The 15,411-nt window shown below is 41.0% G+C and overlaps 2 protein-coding genes across 2 annotated transcripts in view; both read right to left on the bottom strand.

Annotated features, from left to right (window-relative positions):
* Positions 1–904: 904 nt before the first annotated feature.
* LOC131368766 (transmembrane protein 151B) lies at positions 905–10,382 on the bottom strand. The gene is made up of 2 exons (XM_058414878.1): positions 9,669–10,382; positions 905–4,694 (listed from the first exon to the last, which is right to left on the bottom strand). The coding sequence occupies exons 1-2, from the start codon at positions 9,726–9,728 to the stop codon at positions 3,072–3,074; spliced, it is 1,683 nt and encodes a 560-aa protein (XP_058270861.1). The 5' UTR covers positions 9,729–10,382; the 3' UTR covers positions 905–3,071.
* A 723-nt stretch (positions 10,383–11,105) lies between these two features.
* The window catches only part of ovol1b (ovo-like zinc finger 1b), a 4,486-nt gene continuing 180 nt past the window's right edge, over positions 11,106–15,411 (bottom strand). Inside the window, exons 1-4 of the mRNA XM_058414933.1 lie at positions 15,281–15,411; positions 13,144–13,337; positions 12,445–12,658; positions 11,106–12,358 (exon numbers count right to left, since the gene is read on the bottom strand). The exon at positions 15,281–15,411 is cut by the window's right edge and continues 180 nt beyond it. Coding sequence (XP_058270916.1) covers positions 12,039–12,358; positions 12,445–12,658; positions 13,144–13,337; positions 15,281–15,380 — 828 coding nt within the window. The 5' untranslated portion in view covers positions 15,381–15,411 and the 3' untranslated portion in view covers positions 11,106–12,038. The remainder of the gene's footprint in view (positions 12,359–12,444; positions 12,659–13,143; positions 13,338–15,280) is intronic.

Consider the following 15,411-nt stretch of genomic DNA (forward strand, 5'->3'; position numbering starts at 1 on the left):
ATATGTCTAAAAAGATAAATCAGTTCATCCAATTCAATTCATTCTCAAAGTCATCACACTCTAGCTACTGCGTCATTTCCAGACAGGTATAGAAGTTTAAAAATATATATAATAATCAAAACAAAATGACATAAAAAATACAGCAGATGAATATTTACAGAAAAATAACTCCCAACTCAGCAGGATGTATAACATTAGAATTAATCCCAACCTAAAAACAGCAACTAAACCTAATCACTCAGAATCACTCCTGTAATAAAAAGCAATGAAAATAAACAAGGAGTTGAACAAAAAGTGTAAAACGGCTGGTTGTCAGGTCCAGATTTACATTTCTCACACTCTCAAACTGTGATTTCTGAATAATTCCTAGCAAATAATATGTTTAATATCAAGAATTATGCTTTAGATTGAATAACTCAGTATTAATCTGGGACATTAGATAGTTAATCTCCATTAATCATGCTATTAGTTATCGTTAACAATCTATAAACTTCCTCATTAATGCATTACACTAGTATTAATTCATACTGGTTTAGATTTTACATTTTACATTAATAACTACTTTAACTAAAGTAGTTTCAACCATGTCTAAATGCATGCCACATACATAAGCATCTGTTCAATTCAATTTATTCTAAATATTTTTTGACTAGATTGATCACTTTTGGTTGTTATGATGCTTCATTTTAAGAAACGGGAGCTGAAAATCATTGTTATATAATTATTAATATTACTAAAAAAATATTATAAAAATATAAATAAATATTATGACAATATGATAGCTAATCACATTTCATATTATTTTTAACTGGTTTATATATATATATATATATATATATATATATATATATATATATATAAAATTCCTCGATTAAAGAAATAATTACTAAACACAACAAACACATTTCTAAGTGTTTGACTTTATTTATATGATCCCCAGAATAACCATTATCATCATCATCATCATCACCATCATCATCATCATCATCATCACGGAAATAAGGTTTAGTGCTAGTGGAACTTTTAGTAATAACTAGCCTAATCCTGCATTCACACTAGCAAGCAAATCCTTCAACATTTTAATTGAGATTTTTCACAGTTTATTCAGTTCGATTCCTTAAAATTGCTAAAATCCAAATGACTGGTCTGAATGATTCCTTGGACTAAGCCTGTAGTACACATGGTCTGATGTTTCTTCAATTCTCTCTGGTTACTACATGTGATCAGTTCCTATCTAATGTTTGGGAAGCAGAAAAATTTGTTGTTGGTGCAAACAGTATTTAAAAAGTGTTTTATTTAATTTGTGTTACTAATAACTACTATAAACTGCTTAACTTTCTCATCAGAGCCAAATAAAAAAAGGTGCTGGACATGCCCACAAGTGCCAACAATAGCATGTCAACTAGATACCAACTACAAGCGACACGAGTGACTTATTGCTCGCTAGTGTGAACGTAGGGTAACAGCGATCCTGCTGACAAAATAGCGGCGCATGCTGAGGGCTCTTTTTCGACAGCACAGATTTCGCTGCAGAATGAATTCCTCTCACATCCGCAGGTCGTACATTCATTTACTCTGTGATGAGCTTCTCGACAGTCAAGTCTTTTCTTTCACACCCTTCCCTGCACTGTTTGTAAATCACACGACTTGTGCTTGCTAGCGAGCGTACAGCATGGGCAGATGCTGACCTGTGTCTCAGTAAACTTGGACTCAAGCTGGTTGGTATCCAATGAAATGTTACCCTTGGACAGTGTCGCTCTGAGTCATGACTTGTGTTTTATAGGCAATTGTGTGCTTTTCACTAGTGACAGTCATTAAACATTGACGTAATCTATATCTATATATATTTTTTATATTTAAATATATATAAATGTAACAAAGGACAAAAATTGCCATTGGTCAAGCAGTACAGGGAGCAGGTGATGTGAAGAGTGACATTTTTCGTTTTTTATATCGGTGTTATATTTGTTTTACATTTTACATACGTCTCCTTTTTCTTTTCTTTTTTTCCATTGTACACATTTTCTCCCGAATCCAGACAATGCAAATCATATGATTATGTGAATACGCAAGCTAAAGAAAAATAATGCAGTATTATAGCTATATGCAGTTTTACTTTTTCTAGCAGTAGACATGGAGCTGAATAGAAACACCTTTAAGGCCAACAGCAGTGGAGTCATGAGCACCAAGCTTTTGAAAAGCAATGAAAGCGAATAAAACAAAGTATAAGACAATACAGATGGTTGGAGCAAAAAAAAAAAAAAAATACAAAGAGGAAAGGACTACCATTAGTCTACATGCTCACTTAACGAATCTTTTCCATCCTTCTTTCATTCCCCGTTATAAAAAAAATTAATAAATAAAAATGGATCTTTTTTTCCCCTGAGATCTTTTCACTTGTTTCTCTCTGCTCTGATTTCTTCAAGGAACTTCTTTTCTTTTATCGTATAACTACTGTTACACCTCTGGCTTCGTAGTGGCATTATGCAAAAGTCTGCATGAACTACATGAATTTTTTTACTTGCTAGGTGTGGAATGTCTTCACTAAGTGATCAGGTACAGTGGTCCAAGTTTCCATGTAAACTACAATACTCCTAGAGTGAAAGGTTACATGGACAAATTCAGCTTTTTTTTTATTTTTTCTTCAGTTTTCACGATGCTGTTGCGAGTTATAAAATAAAAAGGATACTGATATGTAATTATTCATGCTTATTAGAATGGTTTGTTTTTTTTCCCTAAAGGGTCAGTCCATGTCAACTCGACATGACACAGATGGACCTACATGTGTCGCATTTTTATTTAAACCCTACATACATTCGCTGACATTTGCATCACCGTCCATTGCTACACTCGTTTTAAAGCTGACAGAACACGTCCACTTCAATCGTGTTTCACCTTACATTTAGTCTATATTCTGTCTCTTTCCTTCTTATAAGCTCTGTTTTCTTCCACGATCCCCCAACTCTGACCTTGTTCCATCTCTTTTAATCACTTACCTGAGGTCCTTCTACATGCAGTCTATACACACCAGTGCAAACTTTCTAATCTACATTTCTTACTAATCCCAGACATTATCCTGTATCAATATCCCGCCCGCCATGACAGCTCTCTTCTCCGTGAATGATCAACACAGGAAAGTACAGAGCATCTTGATAGGCTGGTGGCCGGTCTCTCTCCTCCATTCTGGCCTCACCATTTTCTACGTCTCCTCCCTGCCTCACCCGTCGCTCCTCCACCTCACTGTTCTCCTCATCCTCCCCCTCTAGAACGCCCCTTCTCTCCTCATCTGATCCGCGGAACCCCAAACCCAGAAAGCCACCTCCCTCTTCCCCTCGTCCCGTCAGTCCTCCTCCGAGACTCCTTGAGTGAAACAGGCAGGTATGTCGGTTTCGGGCGGTGTGCAAGCGTCCCAGGGAGAAGCCGCTGCGACTCAGCGCCAACCTTCCTCCTGCTCTAATGGGAAAGGAGTTTGCCCCTATAACCACGTTCCCTCTGACCCAGGAAGGCAGAGATGAGCTGCTCGTCGTCCTCCGGCAGCGAGGACAGCTCTGGAGGAAGTAGCTGGAGTTGCGTCTCATCTGGGTCGCCATTGCAACAGACAACGGTGTGTTCGGGTTCATGTCCAAGTCCATTAACAAGGCCTCCGAGTAGCTGGGCACGATTTGCTGGTTGCAGCGAATGTGCCACTCCAGTTCTGTGATATCCACTGTGTTTACCCGTGATATGACATGTAAAGTGGGACCTCCGGTGCCATGCTCGAAGCCCGTCTGGTAGTTTTCTCTGTTTTCATTTTCATTGGCATCCTCATTCTCGCCAAACAGCTTCTCAACATGATAGTGGACATAGGCCGTGCGGTACTCGACCACCACGCGGAGCGGCCAGGACAGCAGCAGAGCGGATGCCAGCCAGTAGACGCAGCGACGCGTGTACCACGGTGGCCGAGCAGGATCTGGAAATGCCAGCATGTGCTCCCTAAAGTCTACATTCTTCAAGTGCATTCCCTCACGTGCTTCCATGTAGTCATCCAGACCTTCATTATCGCCAAAGAATCGTGCTCGCTGAGTAAGGTAGGCGGTCTCTGCACGGGCGCTGGCGAAACTGAAGCACTTGGTGAAGCGGAGCCGGGTTACAGGGTGGTCCAGTAAGCCTTGCAGCTCTTTGGACACATCCTTGACACCGTGCCGTGAGTAGTCAAACTCGGAGCTGGCGGTGTGCGTGTTGACCCGTTCGTGGTATACCTGTGTGGTGGTGTAGGCATCACCGTTGCGGTAGCGTGTCACTTGCCTGGTCCGCCGAACATAATGATAACTAATGGCCTTCCACCAGATGCATGGTGTGGCCTGCTGCAGACGCTGGATCCTGTCATACACCTGACTGATCTCCACTTTGGCCAGGTTGGCTGTTTTGGAGTAGCAGTGCCAGCACTCCACCAGGTAGACAACATAAAGCATGGCCAGGAAGGCCACTGGAATGTAGACATATCCATTGGAGCAGGGACTATCGTGGTAGAGCCGGGCTCGATCGCCATAGTAGTAGGTAGGACCTTGGTCATCAGAAGCCATGACTGTGATGCGGTAGAGGGAGCACCAGCCCAGTGTGCCAAAGCAGCCGTACATGAGTAGGGTCAGCAGCAGGCACTTCCAATGAGACTCCCGGCACAGAGAGCCACTCAGGGACTGCTTGAGAGGACGTTGCTGTAGGTCAGAAGCAGGATGGGAAAGGAGAGGGAGAGAAATAAGAAAGGTGTAGAAGTTAATATAAAGTTATGTGAGAAATAAACACGATGCACAATTTGCTGAGTGATTCTGTTGTAAAAAGACATGGAATTCATTTGTATTGGAAATACATGACCAAGTGGAAAGCGGTCTCTAAATTTCTGACACATAGCTCAGACAGTAACTTGGTGAAATATACTTTTCCCTTCCGCAGTAATTGACTTTTCTCCACCAGTCTCTTGTGGGATGAATACATTTCCTGGCTGCTCGTAACTCAAGCCAAGCCTGCTTTTAACATGCTCTGCATCAGTGTGTAGAGAGGGAGCACTGAATGCTTTTAGACACATCGATGCATTATCATAAGAAGAAGTTGTGCCTGCTTCTCTGCTGCCACTTCGTGCCCTGGTGGCAGTTTTAGGTACTGCATTTGTTGATTTCAATTACAGTGTGAGGGGAAAATAGACATGACATAATGGCTTAAAACACCAAATAGAGGCACTAACAAATACAGCTTAAAAAGTGCATATTCTCCACATAGTCAATACCCATAACTGGGATAGAGGGCCCATATCCTTTTTCGCTGGATGCTCTTAGATTCTCTCACTCTCTTTCAGATGTGTACACACACACACACATAAATCTGCTAACAGTCAGAGCAATGCCCTTGCCGTGAGAGACTGCAGCACTTAAAGGCCAGCTACAGTACAGGAGAGGCTGTGATAGCCTGTGCTTTTCTTGGCAGAGGTGCAAAAGTTTAATTGTTCCAGTTTACCAAGGACATAAGTGCAAATGGTGATGTGTGCAGCAAAATTCGCTAGGACATACGGCAAACTTGAATGTCACGTCTGGTTTTTACACTGTCCCTTATGAAAATGGTTATTTTAGTAAGTGTTACTGAATACATTCTGTCAAAGTAAACATTTCCCAAAATGTAGTAAACTACATTACACAGCACATGTCTGTGTTTCTATTTGCCCACAAATAGGACATGTTGAACTCAAAAGCATCATTACATAATGATCTCTGAGTGCAAAACAACAGGCTACATTATCATTGATTATTCCCTGAGTGGACGCTCTATAATGACCGACTCAAGTACTTCATCAGAAAGTAGGGTAACGGCAGTATGAGGGTCAGATAGTAAGAAAGGTGCTTCTGCTGTAAGAAAAAAATAAATGTCCTCAGAGGCAACAATGATATTCTCTGGTAAGCACTTCTGGAATGTTCTATCATTAGCACTATTTGATTACACTCTGACATGGCGATCTAGCACAAGCGCATAAATAGTGTACATAAACCTGACCGCCAGTTCTGAGCCACTCTAATAGGGTAAATTATTTAGCTACTCTATAAGAATCTGCAGGCTTGGAAGTGAACGCATTGAATGATGTGAATGCTTTTACATGAGGGGCACCAGAGTGCTGAGTGCTTGAGTCAGACGGAGAGAAATAAACGAGCACAAAAGTGCACGGTGTGTGTATATATAAATATATATATGTTGTGTATATATGCCAGAGCCCTGCTAAAAAAATTAACAGATTCCTGGTGGTTTTTCTAACAGCATTCAAAAATGAGTATTTTAATTCACTAAGAGTATTTTAATCATGTTTTCACAATGGAAAGTGGGCCCTGTGGTTTGACATGACATTTAGATGATAGTCTGATGGTTTTCCAATGGACTGTAAAAGTATTCTGTAGGAATCTGCCAGTCTTTCTTGGTGACCTTGTGGATACAGGTCGTGGTCTAATGATTTGGAATGATGCTGCAGATCAGTCTGTCAGCAAAAAAAAAAAAAAAAAGCTGGTGAAAGCGCTGGCTGCAATACAATAAAAAATCATCTGGCTATGTAGCGGAACCATCCATCCATTTTCTATACCCACTTTATTCCTAATTATATAAATTAGGGCCACGGGGATCTGCAGGAGCCTATCCCAGCACACATTGGACAAAAGGCAGGGGTACACCCTGGACAGGTCACCAGTCCATCACAGGACCACACATATAGACAGACGACCACACACACTCACACTCACTCCTATGGGCAATTTAGAATTACCAATCAACCTGATGTACATGTTTTTGGACTGTGGGAGGAAACCGTAGTACCTGGAGTAAACCCACACAGGCACGGGGAGAACATGCAAACTCCACACAGAAAGGACCCTGCCTGTTCAAACCCGGGATCTTCTTGCTGTGAGGCAACAGGGCTAACCACTAAGGCTTATAGCGGAACCAAGAAACCATATTCGAACCATTAAAACTATTAGATCTTGATGGAAATGTGTTTAATAATGGTGGATGAGAAAGAGAATTGAATGTGAATGATACCATTAACTGCTTTCCTTCAAGTCCTGAATGTAATTTGAAAGCAATATAGATGGTCTAAAAATAAATAATCAACAATATTTAATGGCATGTTTAAATGCCAGCATTTATGAATATATGCACAAACAATTAATTTATAACACACCCATGTCCTTCCTATACAAAGTAGTTAGCTGGCTAGTGGACTGCTAGCATACTAGCAGTAAACATAGATAGCATGTCTGTACAGGATTCTCGCTTTCTATTGATTCTCATTCTTAGAAAAGTAGAAATATCTTGACAAATCTAGAAAAATACCACCGTTCTGTTTATCACTAACACACACACACACAATTTCAGCACTAAGTGCTAGATTAGCCCTAAGTGCACGGGTTCTGCAGCTGAAAAGTTTCTGGTTACCATATTTCAGGGATACTTTAACCTAAGAGTAGAGTATTGTGGGATGAAGGACAAAGCCTTTCTCTCATATCATAAAATATTCAGTTGAAGAGGAACTGGGATTGAAATGAATCTCTCTCTCTCTCCTTATGGTAGAAAGCATAAAATTATCCACCAGCTAGTCAGGACATCCCGAGTTTGTCAGTAAATAGAGCAGGGTTTATAGCAAATGAGGAAATAATATGTTATAATAAATAAGAAGAGATGCACTCTTACACTGCTGGATTGTCCACTCAGCATATCTGCTGTCTCTATCTCATACAGACACTTCCACCACAAAAGCCTAAAAGCAATCACACACTTCCCAATTGAAGCAACATGCACCAGAGGATAGCAGAGATAACAACAACAACAACAACAACAAAATGCAAAGAATAGCTGTTACTCGAGTTCCTATGAACAATATAGAACAAGTGTGTCATAAAATATAATATGATGTAATATTATTTTAAGAAATATTTCTAAAAAACCTCAATAATATAATCCTAGACATCACCATCCCCCCTCTGTGTCTCCCAGTCTATTGATTACTGTGTAATATAATATGGGCGGTTAACTGAGCAAGCATGAGCGTGAGTGTAGGAGTTCCTAGGTTCAGATCTTGACATGAAGATCATACAACATGAGGGAATATGACAATTATAACCATCGCCCCAAAATAACTCTCATCCGTATCTTCGGATTCAAATCAATCACAACTGTTATATTTAGTAAACTTTACGGGAAAGGGTACGTGGACACTTCTCAATATTATTGATAGAAACGCTGAGCCTAGAGTTTTGACGTTTGTCATATGCAATGCTTCTCGATCCTCGTTTATTTTATTATTTTAAATGGTGTTATTAACAATGTGAAAAGATACAGAAGGTTAATAATGGTGTAGGTTGAATGAGTGACAGAGAAAGTGAGTGAGTGAGCAAATCCAGCTGTGAAAATGATCTTGCTACTACAACATTTTCTCTCAATAGACCCATGACTTTTGATGTATGTGGCTAATCATGACCACACGATTATACGGAATGCCAAAAGAATATATTAACACATGTGACTCACATACTGTATTCAATAGAACTGTGGAGTAGCTTTAGGGAAATGCTTTTCGCTTAAATGATACAAACCCAATAGGACAGAAGTTTATAGAAGGAACAACATTAAAGTAATTAAATCCATTCCAGATTTCCGGCTAGGTTTATTTTATTTTAAAATAAAGACAGTACAACTATAATACTTGGATTCACATACATTGTAGATATATAACATTTTGGAAAGCTGGTGCAGAAAACAATAAAGTAAGCAACCTCACACCTTCCTATAAGCACGCCTAAGGAAAGTTTATAGAAATGTGATAACCAGGATTTGGTTATTGTCGTTAATGGCTGCTGTATGAACACCATCAAGAGCAGACTACATGTCATACACCTCCTTAAATATTTTTGCTGGTGTCACAATGAGCTGAATAATGATTTCTCCCCATAGAGAGGCTTCCACAGTTTTGTGGTGGAGATTTATCCCTCAGTTTATTGGGAAACCAAGAAAAATGGTTCCATCAAAGGTAGAAACGCTCAAAAAACAAATCACCCCATCACCTTTTTTAACACTTCCAATTTTATCTGCGGTTTCCATGACTACTGAGAAGGTGGTGAGATGCCAATAGCCCCGCCCCTTTGGTAAACAGGTCATTACTCCAAATCACGTAAAACTGGAAAATGCTCTTCAAGCACTGACCAAAGACTAGAGATAATAGTTAATGACATGATCTAGGCTGTCATGGCCGACACATTTAACACGCTAAACTAATTGAGCAGACGCACAGCCTCTACACTGCGTGCACAATTGTTCTTCATGAATCATCTACACCATTTAACACGGAATAACGCCCGGAAATGGTTTTGTAAACGCTGGACCCAATCTGCATAATAAACTGGCATGCATGCCAGTAAAAGGTCCATGCATGCTCCATTTGGCCATCTGCATTATCCTAGGTCAATAACAATTAGGTTATCAGAAAGAAGGCTTTAGAAAATCTGCTTTATTCAACATTTATGAGCTCTGTAAACTATTACAGGAAGAGCACACGCTAGTGTGGGGTAATGTTAAAAATGGCGTATCTCGCATTTACTCAAAAAATAGCATGACATAACTCAGAAATAACTCTTTATCTAGCCTAAAGGAGCACTTTTACTCCTTACCTCTTCCCGTCCACCCCCGTTCAGTGTGGGCGCCTCTCCGGTCACCGTCACCCCCTGCATCCTCGATCGTGTTTCTCTCCTTGACTTGCATATAGTATTATTATTGCTGTTGTTGTTGTTATTGTTGTTGCTGACATGTCCTGGGTCCAGACTGTCCTCCGGTCCAGCCTCGGGACCTTCCTGCTGAGATGCCTCTCACCGCATCTGAAAGCAAGCAGGCGACGCTTCTCCGAAAATAACCTGCCATCGGCGCGGTAGATTAAATACGACTCTCTTCCCCAGAAATGACCGTGTCCTTGCCCTCCCCTTCACGCCGCCTGCCTACATCACCAGGCCGAGACACGAGCGTGTTGTTAGTCGGTAGGTTAGGAATACATGGGTATCCCTGGATGCGCGTGCAGGTCAGGAAATAGCAGGTAACAGGTATTGTTACGCTTCACTTGCTTTGCGCACGTACACGGCCACAGCAGCAGCGCGCCTTCCAGGGATCGCGCGTGCACCCAGTGTGACGCTCTCTCTCACACACACACACTCGTGAAGGATTCGCACTCATTACCGTAATTAAATTCTTACTGAAAGGCTAGATTGTCAAATACACGCGACCTATTCTTTGACTTTCCGTTACGTCGCGTTCCCTTTCTCCCGCACGCGCCCCCACGCACCCCTTGAACGAGCTGCGCTTACCTGATCGGTCACGCTCGCCGCGGAGTGACGTCATGTTCACGCCCACATTTCGTCTACGCTCAAACAGCGCTATTTCTAAAAACAAATCAATGTCTGGACACTTTTGGTAAGCTACGAAAGTCGTAAGATCACGATTTTGCCACTATACATGTATAATGAATGATATATATATATATATATATATATAATTATGGCCACCTGCCAAAAATTGTGTCGGTCCCCCTTTTGCTGCCAAAACAGCCCTGACCCGTCCTGCACTGTGTATTCTGACCCCTTTCTATCAGAACCAGCATTAACTTCTTCAGCAGTTTGAGCAACAGTAGCTCGTCTGTTGGATCGGATCACACGGGCCAGCCTTCTCTCCCCACGTGCATCAATGAGCCTTGACTGCCCATGACCCTGTCACCGGTTCACCACTGTTCCTTCCTTGGACCACTTTTGATAGAAACTGATCCAGTGGTCTAGCCATCACAATTTGGCCCTTTTGGTCAAACTCGCTTAAATCCTTACGCTTGTCCATTTTTCCTGCTTCTAACACATCAACTTTGAGGACAAAATGTCTGTGTTAAGTTAAAAGCAGTAATAGATGATGTTTGAATAAGATTCTGGTGTAAAAGCTTTGTTTCAAACCCTTATTTTTCCACCCTGTGCCACGTGCGTGGACACCACCCATAATGATACTGTTTTTGTGCACGTATTAAATAATAGATAATTATTTATTAAGCAAAACATATGCAATACAAAAAAAACACACTCTAACCAAACGCAAAGAAGAGATTCACAGCATTGTTCTCAGGCAGTCGATTGGAAATGAAATCACAACAAGAGCTGTGTATGTCTACGATATCTTCAATAAAGTAAACGTTGGTCTAGTTAGTAGACTCATTCACACGGTGGCATGGTGTTCATGCAGCCGGTAATCTTTACCTACATGCTGAAACACACCCACAGATGGCGCCATGTCCTGATCTACAGACCCCTCCATGTGTTGTCTGTTCTCTCACAGTAATTTTCCAGCAATGCACGTGTTCGGAGCAGTTCATCTACATGATGGCTTATCTGGGGTCAGTTCGAAATCTAACGCCTCATTTTGTCCTTCCTCTTCAATTCTACTAAAGGGAAATCATGATAAGGTTTACATTTTGCGATTTGATAAGATTACATTTTATTTGCCAGTATAAATGTTTACCATTCAATAAGGTATAAAAAGAATGCTCTAAGTATGCATAAGAGACCTAAAGGGTCTAATAATGATTAATCTGTGATAGGCACATAAATATCATTCAGAAGAGTGCATAAAAGTGTGTAATACACGTTACTAAATACGACAAATGATAGGCATTTCCTTTTGTGTGTACATGAAGGATAACAATGCATAATACAATAACATATGTCTCCTTATCAGTAGTGTAAATATTGTACCTGTATGTATGTTCGTTTTATCATCTTAATCAACACGAAAGAAAGAAATTGTCGGAATTGTAATTCCCCGTAAAACACACAAATCCAGATTTATTCCAAACAGGAAGGAAGTGTCAAATCTTTGGTGCAATTGTTGGGTAAAGGCTTTGCTCAGTAAAAAAAAAAAAAAAAGTCTGATATAAGCCATACCCATTGACCACTTCCACCTGATTTGAAATATCATGAGTGGGTCATTTTCCAAGTCATCTGTCATTTCAGCTTTACTCAAACCCCAGCATCAGCATCACTTAGCGAGTGAGGAGAAGAAGGAGACACGCTGCCTCCCCTGTTTTGTGCCTTCCTTCTCCTGCCTTTGGATTTAGCTTTGGCAAATCTGCTATTGGGATGTTTGACTTGGATGTGACCGCGCAGGCTGTCCTGTGTCTGAGCGGTCAGGCCACACTCTTCACACACGTACAGCTTGTCCCGGCGTTCCTTGTAGGCATACTGTTGGACCACACCATGAACCTTTTTAAGGTGAGCCTCCAGGGAGCAGCGCTGAGTGAAGGCCTTCTCACACACGTCGCACTTAAAGGGCCGGACACCTGCAAGAGAAATTGACCGGCTTACTGAGGTGTGACAAAGAGAGAGGAAGAGAAGAAAAGATGGGAACACGTGATGGCCAGCTCACCTGTATGGGTGCGCACGTGCCTCTTGAGGTCGAAAGTGTCATTGAAGCCTTTCCCACAGTATTCACACGAGTACCTCTTAAAGTCGCTATGAGTCCTTAAATGACGTTTCATCACTCGAGCAAGACTGAAAGTCTTATGGCATATCGGACAGGAGAAAAGGGAATCTGGTGTGGTTTGGGAGACATTTGATGTTTCGTTTTCCATCTCAGTCAACTGCATAAAAGAAGGGAATTAAAAAGAGATATTTCAACTCAGTTTTATTTGTGCAGCCCTTAACAATACACATCATCTCACAGCATGTATGGAGATTTAGATCCCTAATGTCAAGGTAAAGAAAACAGAAATCTTTAGAAAGGAATCAGGCATAAATTAAACCCATTTTCTTCTAAGTCACACCAGATAGTGAGGTAAATAATTCATATTCAGTAACTGCGTACCATAATGTCACAAAATATGTACAAAATATTCAGTATGAGAATATTCTGAATAAGATCCCCTGTGCTGAAGCCATCATCTTTAAGATTACAGCAAATACAAATGTCCTGCATTCAAGTAAGATTATCTACTGAAGCAATCAGTAAAAATGCTGCGTAGAATCAATTACGGCAAAGAAAATAGAGACTAAATATCTCAAAAGTGGCAGCAGGCACCCCAATAAGAATTTTCTTTAATTTCCCCCAAAATCTAATGAATCTGACCTTATTTTTGGAGCAGATGAAAGGAGGCCTGTGTGAGCTCGACTCCTGCGTGGCAGAGCTGGACAGCTGGGCAGTCGAGCTGTGAGATTGATTGTGTGTGTGTGTGGTCTTGCTTTGTGTGGTGGAAGGACAGACGGGCAGCTCAGCAGGGCTGTGAGCGCACTCTTCATGGCCATGATGAGTGAAGAGCCACACTGAAAAGCAAGCAAAATTGGTCTGTTATACTGTCCAGTTAAATGAGCGCTAACAATTCCACCAATGGGTCAGGACTGTGTCCACCTCGGACTGCAAATTTCCCATTCTCCAATACACTCAATACATCTTGTAGCTATTTGATAAAGTAAATCAGGGAGCACAGAAATAACCAAACTGAGCCAGTGACTCACCAGGCCCTGAGCTGGACACCCCTGAAGCGCATGAATGACCTACACACTTGGTACATGCTGAAGCCTATGCAGTGGATTTCAAAGGGAAAACACTCACAGTGTAACCCTCATGACCGAGGATTAAGCACAGTAGCTCCAGCTAGCTCTTTGTACCCTCATTCTATACTCGAGTGAAAAACAATAAATGGCCCTCCAATAACAGCGGTGATCGAAGGGACAATTTAAGGGACACTTTGCTCCCAAAAACGTTATTTTGATTCTAAAACTTGCGGAGAGGAAGATAACGTAGGTCGTGTTCAAGTATGAAACATAATAATAAATGAATCAGTATTAAACTATAAACTCTGAGACGGACTGTTTGATGTTTTTAATATACAATGTGACCTTTTTTTTACTCCATTTCTCCATCTTTCTCCACTGGGACAGTTTTCCTGGTGCTTCACTGTCGATGAGAATTTTCTTCTTAAACTGAATAAGGTTTACTTTTATAGACAGTTGTATTTACTGTAAATTTTGTTCTTATCTTACATTTTCATCTACGCTATATTGGCAAGTTTTGGGACACCCCTCCAAATCATTGAATTCAGGTGTTGTTTTTCAGGGGTTGGGCTTTTGGACAATTTCATGCTCTTTGTGGGAACAGTTTGGGGATGACCCCTTCCTGTTCCAACATGACTGCACACCAGTGAACAAAGCAAGGTCCATAAAGACATGGATGAGTGAGTTTGGTGTGGAGGAACTTGACTGGCCTGCACAGAGTCCTGACTTCAACCCCATAGAACACCTTTGGGATGAATTAGAGTGGAGACTGTGAGCCAGACCTTCTCGTCCAACATCAGTGCCTGACCTCACAAATGTGCTTCTAGAGGAATGGTCAAAAATTCCCATAAACACACTCCTAAACCTTGTGGAAAGCCTTCCCAGAAGAGTTGAAGCTGTTATAGCTGCAAAGGGCGGGACAACTTCATATTACATTCATGTGCATGTAAAGGCAGACGTCCCAGTTTTGACCTGGCTCGCAGTCTCCGCTCTAATTTATCCCAAAGATGTTCTATGGGGTTGAGGTTAGGACTAAACTGTTCCCACAAAGTTGGGGGCAGGAAATTGTCCAAAATGTCTTGGTATGAAGCTGAAGCATTAAGAGTTCCTTTCACTGGAACTAAGGGGCCGAGCCCAACCCCTGAATTCAATGATTTGGTGGGGTGTCCCAAAACTTTTGGCAATATAGTGTATTTGTTTTTATGTAGTCCTAGGTATGATGCTACTCGTGTGTGTGTGTGTGTGTGTGTGTGTGTGTGTGTGTGTGTACATGGTCGTGAAGAAAGATTTCATTCTAAAGTTAATCAGAGGAATGTCTATAAAGCCCTGACTTGAACACTTGAGTTTATTGTGTATGTAGTAGTTCTTGATTTGTTGATCTTTTCAAAACAACTTTTATTCTGCAGTTTAATGTGTAGAAATACATACAGCTAGTCAGCAGTATATAGGTAACATTATTTAGGCTACAAATTAATCGAATTGCATGTTTAATTCAAGCTAGTTTTGACCCCATGACTGTGAAGGGCGAAGCAGGAATCCCAAACCCAAATCTCCTCTAAATGAACAATAACCCTATTCACTGGATGCTCTACTCAAACACCTGTAAAGATCTCCGGTGTTATTCTTCAGCCCAAACGTTTAATCTTAAAAGAATTAGTGAACATGATGACCATCTCTGCTTTATAAATAAATACAATAACACAAACACTCACCTGGTGTGTAGATGTCTCCTCGCGCACAGTCAGGTACTTCATTCCAGTTTCTTTTCCCGGAAGTGGTGCTCGTCTTTTTAACCAGAAACACTCGCGGCATTTTTAGTTTATATTTCTTTTGCTCAAGAATC

This window comes from Hemibagrus wyckioides, linkage group LG18 (genome assembly GCF_019097595.1).
Source record: "Hemibagrus wyckioides isolate EC202008001 linkage group LG18, SWU_Hwy_1.0, whole genome shotgun sequence".
Taxonomy (NCBI): Eukaryota; Metazoa; Chordata; class Actinopteri; order Siluriformes; family Bagridae; genus Hemibagrus; species Hemibagrus wyckioides.

Coding starts and splice junctions, on each gene's coding strand:
- LOC131368766 (XM_058414878.1), bottom strand. CDS start 9,728: ATGCAGGGGGTGACGGTGACCGGAGAGGCGCCCACACTGAACGGGGGT. Junction 4,695..9,668: donor ACGGGGGTGGACGGGAAGAG/GTAAGGAGTAAA, acceptor TCTGACCTACAG/CAACGTCCTCTCAAGCAGTC.